The 22,125-nt window shown below is 37.2% G+C and overlaps 1 protein-coding gene across 2 annotated transcripts in view; it reads left to right on the top strand.

The window, feature by feature from the left end:
• Nucleotides 1-22,125, top strand: part of ARHGAP42 (Rho GTPase activating protein 42) — a 284,736-nt gene that overhangs the window by 150,069 nt on the left and 112,542 nt on the right. For both annotated transcript variants that reach the window (XM_032641263.1, XM_032641264.1), the window contains one exon: nt 3,919-3,990. In XM_032641263.1, the coding sequence (XP_032497154.1) occupies nt 3,919-3,990 (72 nt within the window). The remainder of the gene's footprint in view (nt 1-3,918; nt 3,991-22,125) is intronic.

The following is a 22,125-nucleotide window of genomic DNA, read 5'->3' as shown; positions in this document are numbered from 1 at the left end:
CTTCATTTTGGTGCATGGGCTTATTGCGATGGTTTCTCTTGTTGTGGAGCACAGGCTCTAGGCGTGTGGGCTTCAGTAGTTGCATCACGTGGTCTCAGTAGTTGTGAGTCACAGGCTCTAGAGCGCAGGCTCAGTAGTTGTGGCGCATGGGCTTAGTTGCTCTGCAGCATGTGGGATCTTCCTGGACCAGGGCTTGAACCCATGTCCCCTGCATTGGCAGGTGGATCTTAACAACTGCACCACCAGGGAAGTCCCCACATCCACTCTCTTTTCTAATTTTTCCCTTCCCAATAAAAAACCATTTTATTCATATTGATTAGTTTTGCTATTTTGAGGTAGAATACTCTGCTGCAATATTTCTTTTGAGTCTTCCCATGGCATCAGACGTAATAGGTCCAAAGTGAAATCCATTGTCTTTATTCTTTCTCTGCCAAACATACTCCCTTCCTCATTTATCCTAGTTCTTAATGTGGTGCCAAAGTTCCAGTGCCTGAGGCAGAAAACTTAGTGTCACCTTTGATTCCTCTCCTTCTGGGTCCTTTTAATTTTTTTAAACACCTGCCTCTGCAGTTCCCTGCTACCCATCTGTCAACACCACAGCCACCTGATCTAGTTATCACTTCAAACTTGTGTTCTTCTCCCAGCCATTCAGCTTGCATATCTTGTCTTTATATCTTTATTCTCAAAGTATCCCACATATTACTTCCTAGAACAAGCTTTTAAATTAATCTTTTTAGAAACCAGCAGTGATTCCATGTTCAGGTTACTTTGCCTAGATTATGGGTATCCTTTCCATACTTATTCCAGTTAAGTTTCCTACTAATAATGTACATGCTTTTCCCCAGTTAGATAATGTTATTAGTTAATAACATATGGAACCTGCTATGTGCCAAAATTGTTCAACGTACTTTATATTCATTGTGCCATTCCCATTTTTAAAAAGTTAACTGAAGGCCTGTAACTTGGTCAGTGCACTCACAATTGGGATGGACTCTTAATAAGCGTGTAATAAATAGTTTCTTTTCCTGCACTGCATTCCCCCTTCTCACATTCCATGCTTAGTTTTACCCCCCCTTGCCTTTTTCATGGTGTTTCCTGTTCCTAGGATATTTTTTCTCTTTGGTGTATCCAATTCATATCCGTTTCTAATTCACATCCACTATGCAAATACTACCTTGACTTATTTAGTTCTCATGGATCTTTCCTGTTGTCAAAATTCTGATATATTTATGAGGAGTTCTGCATAGTTTATCATGTAACTATTCTCAATGTAATCAGTTTTGTCTCAGTTTTTCTGAAAATTGTAGCAGGGCTTTATGAGCATTAAATACTTGTTGGATGAATAATTTTTTCCCTCTTCACAAGTAGACATCAACTTTCTGGAAGGTATAGCCCATGTCTTAATTTTTTTCCCTTCCCTACACAGCTCAGCAATGTGCTTGGCACATATATAAATACTTAGTGATTGAATGTAGGAGAGTCTAGGCCATCTGCCTTTTGTGACTTTCATGGGAAAATACCTTCTCATTTTGTGCACATAGATGCACTTCAACCAAAAGGGTAGCACAGAATATTAAGATAAAGAAGTGTATCAGGTATATAATTACAGAATGAGATACATTATCTGTGTTTATTTGGACATATTAAAAGCCTTAAACTTTTAATACTTAATTAGATGTAAGGCACTGAGCTAAGTGTTTTACATTTATTATCTTCATTCTTAGAACCAAGCTGTTGGATAGGTGATGCAGTTGATGCTCAGAATGGTTAAATAGCAGCTCATAAGCAATAGAACTGGGTTTAAACTCAGGCATTCTTGATTTTAAATACTTAAGTGCTGTGCTGCATATCTTGTTATTCACCCTCATTGTTGGAGTTTTCACCACCTGAGACATACCTCGCTGTTTAAGTTCATTAACTTTAAATACATTAGATCATGCTGGTTTCCAACATACAGTAAACATTCAGTGACTGTTAGCCTTTATTGTTGCTATTTTTCCAAAGTACACTAAAGTGTCCATGACATTGTCTTTCCCCTTATGCAAACTTTAAAGGCAGAATCAGCTATTTATTACCTCTGTAAAATATGGAGAAATGTATATGTGTGTGTTTAAATGTATTTGGAGTTTCATGAGGGCAAAGAGGATTTAGAGAGTGAGAATTTAAAGTGAGCTACTTTGCTACTGTTTCCAATCATCTCTCTGTAGTAAGATGCAATGCTTGCACAGTGTATCTGGAGGGATGCCTGTCTTGAGCTCACAAATGAGAAGTAGGTAATGGATGTCAGAGGTATCTACAGTTGCCCTCAGTGTCTTGGGAAGGATTTTGACTACTGATCTACTTTGTATGTTTTCACAATGGAGGATTTTAGGTCCTCTTTTCAAGAGGTCATCTCATTTTTCTGCAAATTGGAGAATGACAGAATCATGGAAGGCAATACTACTTTAGTTTTTATTTTTGTGTATATTATCTTTGTGTGTTTAGATTATGGAATTTAAGAAATAAATTCCATAATGTGACTAGAGAATAACCAGTTTAGTGAAAATAAGTAAAAGTAAAACCCTTTTATTGAAATTTTAAAATTTTGATAAAATTTTAAACTTACAGAAAAATTATAAGAAGAATATAAGGAACTCCTAAATACTCTTTAACCTATTTTTAAATAATGACCTATTTGAAAAGTAGGTTTTTCTTTCATCTTAACATTTGCTAATTATGTAATAAGTCATGTTATTATCACAGTGGTAGAATGAATGATAATCTTGTTAACTGGGCCTACCTTTTCCCCCTCAGCTTTATTAAGATATAATTGACACATAACATTGTGTAAGTTTAAAGTGTACAACATGTTGATTTGATACATTTATGTATTGTAAAGTGATTACCACCGATGGCATTAGCTAATATCTCAATCTTGTCACATTGTTACCATTTCTTTTTGGGGTGAGAACATTTAAGATCCTATGTTTAATTTTAATGCTTTCTAAAGGGATTTTTTAAAAGTCAAGACTTCCTTCCAGCATACTGCTATCCTTAGAAATGTCTGTCTCCTCGTATCCAGTCACTGCCCCCACCCCACCTTGAACGCCCTCACCATATTTTTGCAGATCAACTTAAAGATTTATCTGTTTTAAATTTTAAATAAAGTCCAATTTGGAGTTTTGGGCTAAAATACTGTTCATTGAAATGAAATGCGAACAGTGTGAAATAAGAACATTCAGGCAAATCCCAAATGTAAGGAATATAATTAAACAGGGAAAAAATAAGCCTTATTTTATTTTGCAGCTGTAGAATTATAACATTCTAGTGGCAAGATGGAAGAGCTTTTATATGGCTCAGTTTTTTGTTTGTTTGTTTGTTTGTTTTGCTGTACACGGGCCTCTCACTGTTGTGGCCTCTCCCGTTGCGGAGCACAGGCTCCGGACGCGCAGACTCAGTGGTCATGGCTCACGGGCCCAGCTGCTCCGCGGCATGTGGGATCTTCCCGGACTGGGGCACGAACCCGTGTCCCCTGCATCGGCAGGCAGACTCTCAACCACTGCGCCACCAGGGAAGCCCTATGGCTCAGTTTTAAAATGATGCTTGAACTGACTACATTAAACCAGTATAATTAAAGGTATTTTAAAATTTAGTATCTGATGTGCCATTTTAGTTAAATTTTAGAATATGAAATTTAAATATTTAAGATCTCATCATGAGTACGTGCTTTCACATTATTGTTAGGATGAAGTGAAATAATTTGTGAAAACAACTTAATTATAAACTAGAAAAAGACTATATGACGTGGGTATTTTTATTTCATTTATAGAAGCAAAGAATTCCACTTATTTAAATAAGTGGAATAAAGGAGCCATCTTTATTTCAATATTGTTTGCATGAATTATACAGGATTTAATGTATTTGCATTTTTGATTTCAGATTCAAAACGCTAATGATGTATTAATTGCGCCACTTGAGAAATTTCGCAAAGAACAAATAGGTGCAGCAAAAGTAAGTTGCATTTTATTATTCTTTGGATATTCTCCTGATAATTAAAGATGACAGACATAATTTCAGACGTTAACATTTTTGAAAGTAGAATGACCTTTTAAAACTTCCGTACGTCATTTAAAATTTTGCACAGAGCCTATTACAAAGACTGGAATTCTTTTAAACACAGAAAAGATATTATTCTTCTACTGAATAGAGAAAAAGTCAGCATAAGTGGGTTCCTCCCATCCCAACAATGGTAGGAAATTAACTGTTTTAAAGATGGTGAAATTATGGTAAAAATATAAGGAGTTTTCCTAACATCTATATAAAATAAAATTAGGCACGAGGTATGTACATTGAAAATTAAGGTAGTAATTATAAAAGACCTTTTATTATTTTTTGTATTTTTTATTCTTAATAAAAATATTAGGAATATAAATATTAAGAATATAATATAAAGTGTTTGTGGAAAACTTTAGACATCTTTGTCAGGCCTTTGCATTAATGTTTAATTGGTTATGGGATCAATTAAAATTTCCCTGAGCCTAATAATTTCTGAAATTTACTTGCATCCTCTTTCTTAGATCCATGTTTACCTTCTCAACATCATGTAAGGACATAAAATTTGGGTTTCCAAGATAGAACCCGTCATCTGTCATACTTCCCCTATCCTTTCTCTGATTTGGTTTTCTAATTAGTCAATGACATACCTCTTCCCTCTTTGAGCAGTGCTTTCATTCTCCTGCAGGAATATTTCTCCTCTATTCTCCTCCCTTCTGTCTGAAATATTGAAATAGCCTACTAGTTGGTCTCTATGTCCCCACCCTAATCTGTTAACAAATTTTTACCACGTTTAACAGTTGTTCTTCAATGATGAAACCTTCAGTGGTTGTCTCTGAGAGAGACAGTTTAATCTCGATAATGAAATTTTTTCACTGTGTGGCCACTTTCTACGTTTCAGTATACCTCCCTCATCTGGTACAACTGTCTGTTCACTAGACCCTGTATATATCCTGGCTCTACTAATGTCTTTGCCCAAACTTTTCCCCTCCTTGGAATATTTCTTACCCTTAACTTGTTGAAATCTTGCTAGCTCTCCATGGTCCCTTATATTCCAGCACCAGAAAGAAGCCTTCCTTTATGTGGGTCTTTCCTCATATATCTGTTCCCTTTCTAGAATTGATTTTTTTTTCTTACAGAATCAAGTAGTCCTTATGCTTATTTCCTGTAAAAAGCTATCACAGTCTGCCTTGAATCAGAGTTTTATGTGCATTTCTCCACCAATTATGAGCCATTATCAAGTCAAGAACTAAACCAGAACCATTTCTGTGTTAATTCAGCAAACATTTATCAATATCTTGGTTAGCCCACTTGTGGCAAGTATGGTGTTTGATAAGATTAAGGGATACAATTGTAAACAAGACAGACAAGATCCCCACACGTGTGTCATTTATTATCTTTTGTGTATTTACAAATGCACTGAGGATTGTGATACAGAAGTGTGGGGTGCTTTGTGAGAGTATAATTAATGGAACTGACCTTCTCCAGAGAACCAAGCAATGCCTTCTGGTGGAAGTATTGGTTAAGCAGAGAACTAAATGATGAGAAAGAAATAGTTAGAAATGGGGATACAGGGGCAGCAATCTTTACACTCCAGAAGAGGACCGTGGGGATGGAGGACGTGTGCACGCCTTTGTATTTACTCGTTATTCTATTTTACTCTTATTCACTGATAAAGAAAAGTTGTAGTAGAGTGATTATATTTGATCAAAATATTATAAAATATTTTGATATTTTAAAATATCACTCTAGTTGCATGCCATGCATGGATTGGAGGAAGCAGGACTGCTTGAGGGAAACCATGCTTAAAGGACAGTTATTTTGGATTCAGAAGGGAACACTGGCTCTGGAGACAACGGGATGTATTTCAGAGGTAAAATGGAAAGGGTAGGAAATGGGTTACATACTGGGAAGTGAGCAACAGGACATTTCAGTGATGACTCCCAGGGTTCTGTGTTGTAAAATTGGGTGTTTTTTGGAGCCACATACTGAGATAGGGAACATTTGTGTTAGGATGGCAAAGATGGTTTGCCATGAATGAATTTGAGGTTTCTCTGAGTCATCCAAATGGAAATGGTGAGTTAGCAGGTGTATGTTCAGATCTGAATTAGAAATATGTTTGGGGATTGTCCTCTAGGTGATAATTAAAATCATGGAGATAGATTAGATCCCCCTGGGAAAGAGTAGATTGAGAAGAGGACCTAAATTCTATATAATCTGAGAACTCCCAACATTTGATGTTTGGAAAGAAAGAAAGACAGATAAGGAGGCTGAGAAGGAAGAAGCAGAAGAAGGAAGAAAATACAAGAATGTGGTGTCTCAGAGCAAGAAGTCTTTTCAAGAATAATAATAGCTGATCTTTCTTGAGATCTATACTGTAGGATAGATTTCACTGAGCTATTACATTTGTGACCTGATTAAGTCCTCACAAGCAACCTTAGTGGTGAGTACAGGTGTTACATCTGCTTTAGAGTGAGGAAAATGATGAGGTCACCTGCATGCACCATTTCATAGAGCTGGGAAATCAGACTATGGATCTGAAATCAAGACATTTTCCTTCAAAGCCTCGATTTACCACCATATTTCACTTCATCAGTGATATTTTTTTTGAGGATTTTTTTTTTTTTTTTGCGGTACGCGGGCCTCTCACTGTTGCGGCCTCTTCCCGTTGCGGAGCACAGGCTCCAGACGCACAGGCTCAGTGGCCATGGCTCACGGGCCCAGCCGCTCCATGGCATGTGGGATCCTCCCGGACTGGGTCACAAACCCGCATCCCCTGCGTCGGCAGGCGGACTCTCAACCACTACGCCACCAGGGAAGCCCCATCAGTGATATTTTTATGAAGTTAAAAACCTTTGTGAAGAATTCTTTCTCTAGCACAGAATATTCCAACTTTTTGGCCCATTTAAAATAGTAAATTTCATATGTGTATAGATTCTTATTTGCAGGTTTAGGTTAGCTACAGTTGCAGTAGCATGAGCAATTACACCCATTTTATTTTGTTTTTTAAGTATCTCAATTGCTGGACAGGTCAGCTGGACACACAACAGTGTTCTATGACCTTGCCTACTCGTTGGGAGGTTGAACTTGTAGTTGAATTAATTCAGATGAAATCTTGAGCATAAATATGGTTGTACTGGGCCTCTTGGTGGCGGTGATTCTGTGTATTTTATTTGCCTGATGGCTCTTAGTACTATATTGTTTCTCAGCTGCTAAGTGATCCTTGTTTAGTAAAGTGAACGGAAAGCAGGCATTCTCTTCTGCAGTATTTGTATAGGTCAATTTTCTTTTTTTCTGTTATTGCAGAAACATCTTGGTAGGAATAAAAATCTTGAAAATGTTGATTTTTTTTTTTTCTATCGCTTTACTTCCTGTTTTGCTTAGGTATTTTCTTACTTGGTAAATAAAGTTAATTCTACAAATGACACTCTTACACTTTTCACAGTCTTGACAGTGGAGGTTTCCCACAAGTGTGTTCAGGCTGATGAGTCAGTTAGAAGGCAAGAGTGTCAGTTCAGGTCCACTGCAGTCAGGACCTCCTCAGCTTGGACCTAGTGGAAAACAACTGAGTCAGAGTGGTCCTCTCCTCACACGCAGATGATTCTATTTAACCGAAGTGGATAAAGTCCATGGATGGCAAACATTTCCTTTGTTAAAGTGTGTTTTTGAGACACACTTGAGCTTTGAGCTTTGAGACACCTGATACTTTGCTGTGGAAAGCAAGGCCCTGAGTGAGTTACAGTTGTGGGAAAAAAAACACTGCATCTGTGAGAGGATTAGAAAAGATTAATGATGGGGTTGTTGAACTGAAGGACAGAAGAGATGGGTCCTGCTTTGTGAATAGCTAAAGATTAGAAGAATTATCCATAAACACTTGTCAAGAATGTATTTATTTAAAGGTTCTTAGTCTGAGGGTGTATGCAGAATGAAATTGTATTGCAGGCCTGACCTATTACATGTGTCAGACATAGAAGTGAATGTTTGGTTTCTTTAATTCATCTCTTCACACACTGTTGACTTAAATTCTAGAAATGAGTGGAACATAGGTATTCCGAATGAATAATGCCAGCTAGAGTTTCCACGATATGAATATGCCTAGAGAAGCATTATTATAGAGCAAGATGAGTTATAACTTGTTTTCACACTTTTTTGTATATATTAACAGCTATATTTCATTGTATTGGAAGCGTCCTCCTTGCCCCCAGAGAGAATGAATTGTACGTCATATCTGCAGCTTCCACACGTGTTCCTGCATAAACTGGCTGACGCCAAAATATTGGTAGAACTTCATATCTGAGTTCCTAGTCAAAAACAAATACATTAGGGAGAAATCTGGGTGACCAGTGGCTCATTTTCCACATATAAACAGACTGAGCAGCTGGCTGGGGCTGCTCAGTCCCCAGAAGGAGGACCAGAGCTCAGCTCCTCAGACCAGCAGTCTTTTGACTACTCCATGCTGCTCTTTAGAATACTCTTTTGTGAAATATTTTTTTCTTTACTTTTAGCAAACAAATGTTTTAGTTTAGTTTACTTTCCTAAGATAAATGAAATATCTTAATGATAAAAATGTTGTAAATAAGCCCAAACTTGCCCACTTTGAATCAAACCTATTTAATGTATCTGTCTTGATTTAAAAATTCCCCAGCACAGGCCTGGGCAGTATGCCTCTTTGTAATGGAAAATGTCCTGTGGTGATAGGCCCAATGGAGCAATCACCCTTCCAGGGAAGGGGGAATGAATCACACCTTTAGTCTACCCCTGGGCTCAGGGTACCCCACAGACCCCTCTCAACAACCCTCCCTCCCAGCGTTTAAACTTTGTGCCTTTGACCATCTGCTAGGTCTGAAGATATTTTATGCAAAGAGTTCTTGGGCCCCTGAAGTCAAGGATGGGGGTGCTTGGCAGCTGTTCCCTCTCCCCGGGGATATGCAACCCTTAGAGATTGCCTCAGAGCCCCCTCCCAGCCAGTGGGGAGATGGACCCCTTCCTTGCTCAGTGCCTCCTGGCTGGACCTTCACCCCAGGGGGTCCATATATACATTTGGTAAGCCCACTCCTCCCGTGTTGCATGCATGTTATACTCCAGAGCCAAAGTATAGCCCTTCCCCCTGTAGCCTCTGCTCTGCCTCCCCCTGCTGGGGTCGTGGGGGTATGACTGAAGTGTCATCCTAGGTGGATTTTGTGGAGGTGGGAATAAAGGCATTGAGACTCTAAAGCAGTAGAAAAATCCCCAGATACCATCGGTAGATTTGGAACTGCATTTGTTGTTTATTTTATATGCATGTATTTTAGGGCTGTAGATTTACTTTCCTAATTTGTTTTCCATAGCTTATTCCTGAGCACAAAATGCTAATAAACGATTACATTTATTTTTCCTCACCCTAGCCTTTGAGGCAGTTGGGACCAGTAGCATCATCTTTTCTTCTAGAGAGACCAGAGACCTAGAGAAGAGTGTGAGCTAGGACTAGAGAAACGTGGACCTCCCACAGAGAGGCTGGGAGGCAGAAGTTTGGCTGAATGAGTGTTAGTTTCACACGGGGCAGGGGGTGGGGGGATGGGAACACTTAAAACTTGTAGTTACTGAATCCCTTCTCCAGGCGAGTCCTGTCGCGAAAGGACAGAGGAGCCAGCCCTGCTCTGTCATTAGGCCTTGTGGATAGAGAACGTGGACTATCTAAATCCTCACCTCCCTTTTCTTTTCTTTTCTTTTTGTTTGGATGTTTTCACAGGTCTCACTTATACCAAAGGGAAAGAATCTTCATTAAAGTCCATATTTCTTCTTAAAAAAAAAAAAAATTTCTCAGCACACAGTATGCAGTTAACATGGGCTGGTTTTATTAGATAAGAGACTTGAGAAATACTACCCATTAAAGTTAAAAGGTACATTTTCATTTCTATGGGAAATGTTTTTAAGACTGGTTTTCATTTTCACTTAGACCTTACTGGAAATCATGTGAACATTCTTCCATGGTTTTAAAACAAAAATAAATGATATAATATTAGTCATGTAAAAATAGAACTTGATTTTCTTTACGTTGATTTCTATTGAAAACTACAGTAGAACTGGATAATTCTTGTCCCTTTGTTCTGTCCATAATAGAGTTTGGTTCTGCCTCTGAACATTTGTTAATTACACAGCAAGGCATGTTAAAAAAATAATAATTTTAGCGTATAGTACCTAAAGAAATCTGGCTAAGTATCACAATTCCTTTTACAACCTTAAAATTTCCTTCATGTGAAAAATGGCTGCATTCTAATTTGTTGTCTCAAATATGCAAATGGTTTAGGGAATCTAGAAGAATTACAGGTACTTATTTCATGTTTAAAAGAGTTTACCACTAAAGCAAGTTATTCATCTAATTTAATGCATAATAAATACTTTGGACTCATGATGAGAACAATCCAAAAGGGAATTCTCTGGCGATCCAGTCATTAGGACTCCGGGCTTCTACTGCAGGGGGCACTGGACTGCCCACGAATTCCCTTTTGGATTGTTCTCATTCATGAGTCCAAAGTATTTATTATCCATTAAATTAGGTGCATAACTCAGTTCAGTGACCAACATATGGTTGCCATAGGAGAAGTGGGGGAGGGGTAAATTGGGAGATTGGGATTGACATATACACACTACTATATATAAAATAGATAACTAATAAGAACCTACTGTATAGCACAGGGACCTCTATTCAATACTCTGTAATGACCTGTATGGGAAAAGAATCTAAAAAAAAGTGGATATACGTATATGTATAACTGATTCACTTTGCTGTACAGCAGAAACCAACACAACATTGTAAATCAACTATACTCCAATAAAAATTAATTTAAAAAAAAAGAAAGTGGTTTATAGGATCAGAGTATGGATTTAAATCACCTTACTTTCCTCCTGTTTTCAACAGGTCCTACAGAGAATGGTCAGGATTGGTTTTTCATATGTTGCTGATGGCCACTGAGCTGAGTCTCTCTCTTAGACAGATATTCTCTGGCAATGACTGTATTTGGTACTGAATTCTCTGGGCGAACTAGAAACCATTTGATAGTTGTTTTGAGACTACTTATGAATCCCTTTATTGTGCCTTCTATCAGTAGACTCTATTATGTTATATAGAGTTTTAGAATTACTGATTTTGTTATTTGATCCCATTTTTAAACGATAATAGTTATGCTAGTTAACCAGGTACTGCCCTAAGCACGTTACATGTAAACTCATTTAATCCTCACAACCAACATATTAGATAAGAAAACTGCTGAAACTCATTTTATAGATAAATAAAATGAGGTGCAGAGAAGTTAAGTAAATGGGCCGAGGTCACATGACTAGTAAGGAGTATAGTTAGATTTTAAACAAATGAGATCAAGCCTATAGAGTACTTTCATAGCACCACCACATGTTTGATGCTCAAGAAATACTAATTCCTTTTCTCTGTTCTCAGCAAAAATTGTCTGGTTAGCTCACTTAGAGACCAAAATAATGTCTTTTAATTGTTTAGCAGCCAGTTCTGTGGAGTCATACAAACTTGAAATCAAAACCTGGCACTTAGTACTTATAGGAAATGTGAACTTGGTTAATTAAATACTTTTTAAAGTTTTGCTATCAGAAAAATGGAGACAATAATAGAACCATCGTCATAGAATTAATGATAGCATAATTTGACATTTCATATAAATTGCTTAGCATAATTTCTTCCACATAAGTACTAGGATGTTAATTGCTCTTATTTTATAATTAATAATAATTACTGCTATTATATCCTTTCTGTCAGCATTAATCAACGTACTGCAGTAAAAGTAAGGTCATTGTTCATACAGGTTAGTTTGCCTTATTTTTTTTTCATAGAGACAAATGCAAGTTGATTGCTAAATATTTAGATAGAGTGGTTCACGGGGCTACCAAGCAAGAGGGCCTTAGATATACATTACCTATAATTTAATAACACTATACAGTCTATGGGGCACTATTACTTATAACAGTCTAACAAAATTGGAAGTATCATCATTCTTCAGATGACTCTCTGAGACCCAGAAAGGTCAAGTGGCATTGCCAACAACCCAGAGGTGCACATGTGTTCTATCTGGGACTCAAATCCAGGCCTTCTGATACCTAATTCAGTTGTTTGGCACCTGACTCCATCATGGGAATGTAAACCTTTTTTTTTTTATAGTTTATTGTGTATTTTCACCATCCTTTACAGCATTCTTATGAGGCGAATATCAGCCCTAATTGACCCCATTGCCACCACTAGAAAAACAAACCAGATCACATTCCTTGGAGACAGTGAGTCAGTAGTAATCTGTATGTTTGACAGGTGGTACCATTCAATGTCTCCACATGCTCTGAAAATTCTGAGGGTATCGTGTTCTTATGTATATTTCAGAACCTGACAGTCATTGGAAAACCTGAGCCTCACATAGAGTTGGACTTCTGGATAGGAATGTAACCCAAAAACTATTTTGCTGAATAATTTAATTTATATATATTACATCAGTATGTATTAAATGTGTATTGTGTTTACATACATATGTAGATTATTATAACTTTATTAAGTGACTACTAATTGCTCAGATAAGAACATATGCACTTATAATTTGATTACAATAAATTGTAAATAAGGTTATCACTATTTTCCTTCCTAATTATTCTTATGTTATTTATGTTAATTATAATATGCCTGAAGACTAATACTTAAGAAACATTTTAAGCTTCCCCACAAATTGTATTTTTACAGAAGATCCTTATGCTAAACTTTTAGGTCACACAGTTTACAAGTGCCATACATAAATAGGAATTGAAAAAATACAGTGGAGTCTCACTAAGGAGCATCATTGTTGAAATCAATGCCCAGAGATCTGGAGAGTGAAATCCGCTGTACAGTTAAGATTCTTTTCATTCTTCAGTGGTCAGCCTTCTTCAGTGAGAATAGAAACTGTTTCCTTGTCATGAAGGTTTCTCTGTAGCAAATCCAGTTACTTAGGGTTAACCTGGTAGAGGGAGAAGCTCTAACTAATGAAAATTTTCTAGGTCTCTTGTTTCTAACAGAGACAACAGTGAGGAGTTCAAGAGTTCCACCTGCACAGAGCACATTTCCCTAGTGAACTTTGTATCTTCTCCAGATAACAAGGTGGTTTCCTTGATTCTGAGACTTAGTGTTTTTATTTGTAGATACTTTCTTTCCTCTACCTCATCTGCTGGCTGCCCTGCTGCAAAAGAGCTTCCTACTTGAGAGGTTATGCCTCAAATCCATTTCCATATATATGTTGGTTCTGAGCATGCTGTACATGTTGCTATTTTTACTTATACCTTCTTTGTTCAGGATTACTGCCTTCCCAGTGGTCCTTGGGATGGTTGGGAGGCTATCAGTGACTTACTCTTTTTTTTTTTTTTTTTTTTTTTCAAATTTAAGTGGTTGGAAATATTCTGAAACATTTAGGAAACTTCATATTGACTTCTGTGGAAAACTCAAACGAGAACTCAATAAAACTGGAAACATTTTATTTTATGTTTACATTTTAGAATTCAGAGCAAGTTGCAGATACAGACAGAAGTCCTTTTCAAGCGTCAGGAATATGTCGGTCTATAGTAAGCACCATTTGATGTTAACTATGGAGCTCTGATAAAATGACTACCATCAGTGACCTAAGCTATCCTGTATTTGATTTTATAATGTAATAGTTGCCTGTTTGTTGTGAAAAAAAGAAAAACAGAAAAATATCAGAGTTTATTATCAGGGTGAGCTAAGAAAGAAAATGAAAGATGAAGGATTTTCCAAATCATTTTTATAGAATACTAATTTTTATACCTTGTAATCTATTCTTTGGGGGTTTTGCAAATGAGTTATGCCAGCACTTGACTTTTAATGGTGCTTTATTGGTCTGTTCCTATTGCCATCACCTATATTTTATGTATATCAAATTGGAATTAAAACTTTATAATACACAGTGAAGTAATTAGAAACCCTCTAAAGACTATGAATCAGTGTGTTAAATATTTAGGAAATGTATACAGATTTAAAAATTATGAAGAATCTCAGACTACTTCCCCTAAAAAATTAATTCAAACCTTTTGTTACATTGGAAATACAGAACATTTTCATGTCTAGTTCAGAAAAAAAAAAAAAAAAAATTTACTGAGTGCCAAATGTCAAAGTTACCAGGGACAGTATTTGTCAGAAAGCATCTGAATTTGTTCAACGTCCCTGTTAAGTTTAGGGTTTTTTTTTTTTTTAATATGACACTGTTCTAACTTACCAAACTCTTATTTTCTATAAACAGCTTCAATTTCTCGGTGTTCTTGTTAAAAATTTGGCAGTGGAAACTGAACATGAAGCCCCAAAGAGTGTCTGGTTACTACGTTTTAAAAAAGTATCAATATTGACTGATGAAATTATTTACCTTTTCACTGTTCGTGTCACATTGTTTATTCAGGTCAAAGTAAAATCTCAGCATCTCTTAAGCTGGAGCTCTTTGATTCCATGCTTGCCTGGTAGACTTTTTGGATTTGATGGTGAGACATAATATGTTTCAGTTACTTCATTCCAAAGTCATGAGGTCTTTTGGCATGTAGATTTTATCATCTAATATATTGACAGGTTCTCTACTACCTCATCCTCTTTTCCAAGCTCTGAGTCATTAGAAATCTGATGAGCATGCCATCAGTCATCTTGCCTTAAGTCACTGATATGAAAACATTCAACTGCATGGTGTTGATCTGCTTTATACTAGGCACGGTGTTCAGTCTTGCGGACGCAAAAATAAAATATGATGCTTGCCTTCATGGAGTTCACAGAATAGCAGAGGAAGCCGCAGGGAAACAGATAATTAAGATGGAATGGGTTTAGTGGTATATCTGAAATATGCCTGTAGTCTTATATAAGCACAGTGGAAGAAACAATTTAGTCTGCTTAACTGGGGAGGCTGGCAAAGACTTTTATGAAGTTTCAGCATTCAGCAGGTGCAATTTAAAGGCTGGCAGAAATTTTCCAGTCAGTGTAAGGGAAAATAGCATCCCAGGCAAAAGAAAAGTCATAGTGACATAAAAAAATTTGCGATGTGGCTTAGAAGCTTGATATATTCTAGTGTGATTAGAGCTGTTGTGTTTAGCCTTTTTTAACAGCGACAGCAAAAACGTGAACTGCATTAAGAAATGCACTTTATATCACAATTCACTGAGTATATCTGCTAATATACTTCTATTACTACATGTGATGTAATCTGGTATTTTCTATTGTATTCTATTCTAATCTATTTCATTAAAACAATTGCTGGTTATAACCCACAAAACTGATTGTATAATTAACCAGTATGTCAGAACCCATAGTGTGAATAAATATTGGGCTAGAGCTTAGTGTGTGTATGCAAATGGAAGATGTGGGCAAATTAGTGAAAAATGGGGCAATGAAATTAGTGAAAAAGACTCACTAGTGAAATTAGTGAAAATTCCACTAATTAGCAAATTAGTGAAAAATACCAGCTGGGCCAGAATAATGGGGAGTTTTGTGCTACACCAAGGAGTCTTTTTGGTTAATGATAATCATATATGTCAGACAGTTTTCTAGGCAGCTCACATACATACTTTTTGTTTAGTCTTTACAACAACCCTATGAGTTAGGGGCTATTATTTTCGCACTCTTCTTACCAAAGAGTAAACTGAGCCACAGAGAGGGTAATCTAATTTGCTTAGAATTAGGCAGCTAGTATGTAACAAAGCAGGGATTGAACCCAGGCAGTTGGTCTCTAAAACACATGTTCCTAATCACGGTACTATTCTCATGTGGCCAGTTGAGTCTTGAATCTGTATTTCAAGAAGATAGTTTATGGGCATCGTGAATGTCTGGAATCAGACCAGCTACCAGTCTATAATTCATCAATATCTGCAGTAGAATGTTCAGGATAAATTTTGTTTTACCATCAGGGGATCCAATCATTTCTGTGTACCTGCCAGCCATACAATACTTGGTAAATGGAAAATCAGCCCAGCAGGAGGACACGAGAGTAGACAACCTCAGGCCTGTGTAAGATCACAGAGGTCTTTGACTCTAAACTCCCACTGATTACCCTCCAGCACATTACAAACCTCTGGAGTCCTGGTCTTTTCCATGGAGTTCACAGAGGAGCCTCTTTGTTAACCCTCCAGTTTCTTTCCAGCACTGTCTTTCTCATTTTCTGCTTTGATTCAGCAGCTTCTGCTATTGTAATGCTTTTCTTTTAAGTCAGTATAGTTCTCCAGTCTACCACATCTTTACTTTTTAAATTTACTTCTGTTCTTCCCTTTGGGTATGAGAGGCTTATCTCCCTATCTGTGAATTCTGCTGTTACCAAGTTCCTCAAGGAAGGGAGGCACAGGAGGGGAATGAGCCCATTCTCCTGTGTGGTGTATTTGCCAGTTCTTACGCACCAGCACCAGTTCAGAGCAAGTATCACAGTGAAGACCCAGGTGCCTCCATTCTCTTCTGTCTCACGATGTTTTCCACCCTGAAGAATGGAAAGTGTCCTCTGTTTCCTTTCCTGAGCTGAGAATATTGATTTTTATGTTTAAGGATTAGCAAACTAGGCCAAATCTGGCCCACTGTCTGCTTTTGTATGGCCCACAAACTACAAGTGGTTTTACATTTTTAAATGGCTTTTGAAAAATTAAAAGAAGGGTAATATTTTGTGATAAGTGAATATTATGTGAAATTCAGATTTTAGTGCCCATAAATAAAGTTTTATTAGAACACAGCATTGCCCATTTGTGTTTTCTATGGCACTCTCACTTTACAACAGCAGAGTTGGACAGTTGTGTCGGAGACCATGTGACCCACAAAGCATAAAATATTTATTATCTGGTCCCTTGCAGAAAGCAGTTTGTAATTCTTGGTCTAAGGCCTGAAACATTTCCATTTTTTACCTCTGCAGTCTCTTAGGTCTTCATTCAAACAGGACCTTCTGGAGAAAACCATAATTTGAAAAGTTACATACACCCCAATGTTCATTGCAGCACTGTTTACTATAGCCAAGACATGCAAGCAACCTAAATGTCCATCAACAGATGAATGGATAAAGAAGATGTGGTACATATATACAATGGAATATTATTCATCCATAAAAAAGAATGAGATAATGCCATTTGTAGCAACTGGATGGACCTAGAGATTATCATACTAAGTGAAGTAAATCAGATGGAGAAAGACAAATACCATATGATATCACTTATATATGGAATCTATAAAAAGTGATACAAATGAACTCATTTACAAAACAGAAATAGACCCACAGACCTAGAAAACAAACGTATGGTAACCAAAGGGGAAAGAGTGGGGAGGGATAACTTAGGAGTTTGGGATTAACATTTATACACTACTATGTATAAAATAGATAACCAACAAGGACCTACTGTATAGTACAGGGAACTATACTCAATACTTTGTAATAACCTATATGGGAAAATAATCTGAAAAAGAATATATATATATATAAACTGAAACACTGTGCTGTACATCTGAAACTAACACAGCATTGTAAATCAACTATACTTCAATAAAAAAAAAACAAACAAACAGGACCTTCTCTGATATCACAGAGTTAACATGAGTTTGATGATTTGGCTTCCTATGTTGGAAAACCACAGAATTTATAAAAAGATAAACTTGGGTGTGACCTTTAGCAGATTAGTGACTAAAAGTCATATTTGTAACACAAACACCAGAATTTTTATTTGAAGTATATTTATCTTTATGGAAATCTTTTACCTTTGAAGCCAAATATACTCAGTTTATGGCTAGTGTTTGGCACACAAGCTATTTACAAGAAGAAGATGAAGAGTCCTTTTTACCTCTGAAGGAGAATGTATGTAAATACCTAAGAGAAGGCCAAGTCAAAACCACTTACAATTACATGCTTTTGTTTAGGTTTGAAGTCACAACTTGAACTGTTAAATAGGGTGGACAGCCTTCCTCCCAACAGTGTTTTTTAAGTAAAAATGTGGTAAACTTCATCATAGATTTAACCTTCTTTGTCCATGTGCATGGTTCCTACACTATACAAAAGCAGTCAATTAAAAATGGAAAAAAAATGGGAGGATTTTGTAGATGACTCATTTAACCAAAATTATTAAAATTTGTGGATATGTTTGTATAGACTCAGCACTAGATAACAAGAAGCATGTTTTGCAACTGGACAAATAAAGTAAGGTCTGCCATTTTTATTCACAGTGGTAATCAACTCCCTCTGACACTATGAATAGATTTTGCTTAATACAGCTTCCTACTGTTCTGCCTTTAGAGTAGATTTTGTGTCTTTTTCTTCTGTAGACAGTCGGTAATAAAATGAAGCCAAACCGAATGCTCTCCAGAGACCATGCAGCCCATGTTTGCATTGAGAGCCTGGTGATTTACTGGCTCTGAGTTGGAGAGATGACCTCTACAATTACTGTAGAAACCCAGTGAGAAGTGAAGTGAGCTCACTGTAGAAAGATTTTAAGCATTGAAAAAACTTGCCTTATTTGGTAAATGTTTTTAACTGGTCCCAGCTGGTAATGCTGGTGAGCTCATTGTGAGATGTACTGTCTCTTTAAGCCAGATTCTTGTATTTTTTAATCCACTAGAATTAGAGTGTTAAATAGTATTTGTTTAGTTTTTCTTGATGTGCTGTGGACTAAATCAAATCTGAAAGAACATTATTCTACGTTGAAAATTAAAACCCAAATACATTGACACTTTATAAATTTTCTATATGTATTTTCTGGTCTACTATGTTGTTTACCTTACTTAGGCTTTGGGGAATTTTGGGTTTAATGTTTACCTTGAAGAACAAGACTCCTTTGGGAAGCAAATTTGTGTTTACTTTTTGGTTTTACTATGCTTTACTGTGTACACTTGTGTACGTTTACTCTGCACATTAGAATTTTAGGATGGAATCTGTGAATTGCATTTCCTTTAGTTACTCCATAGGACTTCATGTTTAGAAAACAAAGCCTGCAGCTTTGTGTGGCTTTTCCTTAAAATTCCTGCCTCGGGATTGGTTGTATCCTGAATTTGGCTTTTCAGAGTCAGTTGTTTTAGAGGAAAAAGCACAGGCTTTTGAGTCAGGTAAACCTTGGTTTGACTCCTGCCTCTACCAGGAGTATGTGAACTTGATGACTTTAGGGCAGTTCCTAAACATTCATGATAATAAAAAGCAATGCCTGTTCTTCCCAGGATTTGTGAGCATTAATGTGTGTGAAGGTGCCTAGTACAAAACTGATGCTGAATAAATGTCAATTTCCATTCATTCAGTTCCAAGCAATGGACTAATTCCAGCTTTTCCTTGGCCTCATTTTAAACTGTCTCCTTTTAGATTGTATTTATATAATCTGGCTTATCCTCTCTGCCCCATCGTCAATTTTCTATTTTGTAGCAGGAGAGAAAGGGTTCTCCATATTCTTGTCATTCAAACCACTGCCAAGCAGCATAAACTAGGACATTAATAGAAATCCACAATCTTTGGTCCCAATCCAGACTTGTTGAATTAATAGCTTCACTGTAACAAGATCTCTAGTTGAGAGGACTTCCCTGGTGGCGCAGTGGTTAAGAATCCTCATGCCAATGCAGGGGACATAGGTTCGAGCCCAGGTCTGGGAGGATCCCACATGCTGCAGATCAACTAAGCCCATGTGCCACAGCTGCTGAGCCTGCATGCCACAGCTACTGAAGCCCGCACGCCTAGAGCCCGTGCTCTGCAACAAGAGAAGCCACCGCAGTGAGAAGCCCACGCACTGCAACGAAGAGTAGCCCCCGCTCGCCGCAACTAGAGAAAGCCCACGCGCAGCAACGAAGACCCAACACAGCCAATAAATAAATAAATAAAACAACTCTGAAGAGGTCCTCTCTGTGTTGGGGATTATCCCTGGGTTTTGCAGTACTTAATTGACTTCGGAGAGAGAACCCAAGAGAGAACTATGAAAGAATTATTTCTCTCTGCTTCTGTGCTTAACTGTCAGTCAGTTCTGCACATATGGCAACTTCTTTGCTTATGTTACTATCATCTTTGGCTGGATTGTAATTGTAAACTCCTTCAGAGAAGAGTTGTTTTTTTGTTGTTTGCTTTTTTTTGGTTTTTTTGAAGATAATAAGTGCTCACCAGTGTCTCTGTGGGTTTTTTCTTCCTGGGGCAGAAGATTGCAGACTTTGGTATCATCATTCCTTTTGGTCTGATTCCCATCTTCTACCCTCAGACCCCCAATTTATCAATACATCCTCTACTTTGTCACATTCCTATCAGACTGAGCTGATGACGTTTGGTTGGTTTTGATTTCTCTCCTCCTTCCCCGGCTGTACCCTGGAGCTTTTCCCTCCCTGCTTTTCTTTACTGTTGATAATCACCTCTTCCTCCTCTCTTCTAGCTTACTTCCGGTCTCCTTCCACTTTTTCCATTTCCTCTCTGTCCTCATTATGGCTTACAGGTGAGAAAATCATCTGGCAAAAAAGGGTAAAAATCTAAAACAAAAATCTTTTAGGTTTAAATTACAAGATCGCCTCTTAGCCTGGAGTCTGTGGGCTTTAGTAGTCGTTGAACCCTTGTCCTGCTCAGCACACAGCCTCGGAGCTGAGCTGTAATTTATCCTCCTACATGCCCACCTTCATCTCTCAAGTGAGAGCCTGGAAGACAGATTATTTATTCAGTTTGATACCTCCAGAGCCTGGCACAGAGCAACACAGTATAAATGTTGGTATTGATATATTATGTCTGTTGGCTCATTAATGGCAAAATTCTGAAGACTAATGGGCTAGATGTTGAATTTGGGAAACCATGTAAAGATTGTTAATAAAAATACTTAGTAAGACCAGAGCAAGGGAGAGGCTTAGTCACTGGGGTCTACAGGAAGGAAGGTAAGACTCCCTGTGGGTGTTTGTGGGGTGCCTGAATAGCCCTAGAGGTGAGTGTCGTTCTCCAGTTGCAGTATATTTTTAGAATGTAATATCCAGGGTAGTTTATCATGTCTGTACAATACTGAACATTCTGATACTAGTAATTTAACATTTATGACAACAATTTGTGCATGGTTTTCACCCTTAAAATTTATTGTATGAGTTATACTACTTTAGGCATAATTAGAATGAGAACTTAGTGACTATTTCCACTCCTGCACTCTCCCTTTCATTTTATTCACTTTGTACTATTTAGTCACACCATTATGTGTGGTCTTTCCACTATATCCTCATTATAGGATATAATGTGTAATTAGTTGTTTAGTCCCTTGATCATAACGTGAAACCTACCAACCTGGGATTGGTATCAGTTGGTTTTCTCTAGTTACTATAAATCGCTCAAGTTATTGTTTCAGCAAAATTTATAACAACCATAGTAATTAAAACTTAAAACTTGTTTTAAAAGCAGTAAGGTTTTTGTTGGTGGTAGTAGTGGTTTAAAATATGCCACATATGTCCTTTTACTCTAAATATCCCCATATCCAATCCAAGGCTTTGGTGTGGGCTTCTTTCTCTCACTCTGTTGTATTTATTTTTAGGAGGCTAACATTTCAAAGCTAGAAATTCATCTTCATAAAAAATCCTATAAGCCTAATGAACTCAAAAGACATTGAAAGTAATCATTTAGTATTAGCTAGCTAAGTGGTACAAAAATGTTAAATAGAAGCCGAAACGGAATCACTTGATGATGAAGCCACAAAAATGAAAATAAAAGTTATTGGTGAAACAAAACAGATTTAAAGCATTTTGCCTGCTATTTAATTCAGATTCTGTCCCCCTGTCCTACTTCTCTCAATTTTTTTTTTTCCATTGACTTTAGTGAATTTTATTGTTCATATTTCAGAGTATCTCCAAATCCTTTCTGGGCACTTACCTCCAGAGAACTAATAATCAGATAAAGCAATTTCTGGATTCAGGAGAAATGTGGAGTTTTCTTATGGTACAAAGGGAGCTGAATTCTGCTGCAAGGCCCCACCCCAGAAAGAATTCACTGCTAAAAGCAGTGAATTTTAAAAATGCCAGAGTAGACTGAGAGACTGGGTGGTCATATGACAGTGAAAAATAGGAAATTTTTGGATTGTGTGTCATTTGGGTGTCATCACAGATTCCAACGCAGCCAGTTCTCCCTGGCCACGAGCCTGAGTGTTGGTGTT

The sequence above is a fragment of the Phocoena sinus genome, chromosome 8 (genome assembly GCF_008692025.1).
Source record: "Phocoena sinus isolate mPhoSin1 chromosome 8, mPhoSin1.pri, whole genome shotgun sequence".
Classification (NCBI taxonomy): domain Eukaryota; kingdom Metazoa; phylum Chordata; class Mammalia; order Artiodactyla; family Phocoenidae; genus Phocoena; species Phocoena sinus.
Note: the sequence above shows the minus strand (reverse complement) of the source record. Positions and strands in the feature narration are given on the sequence as shown.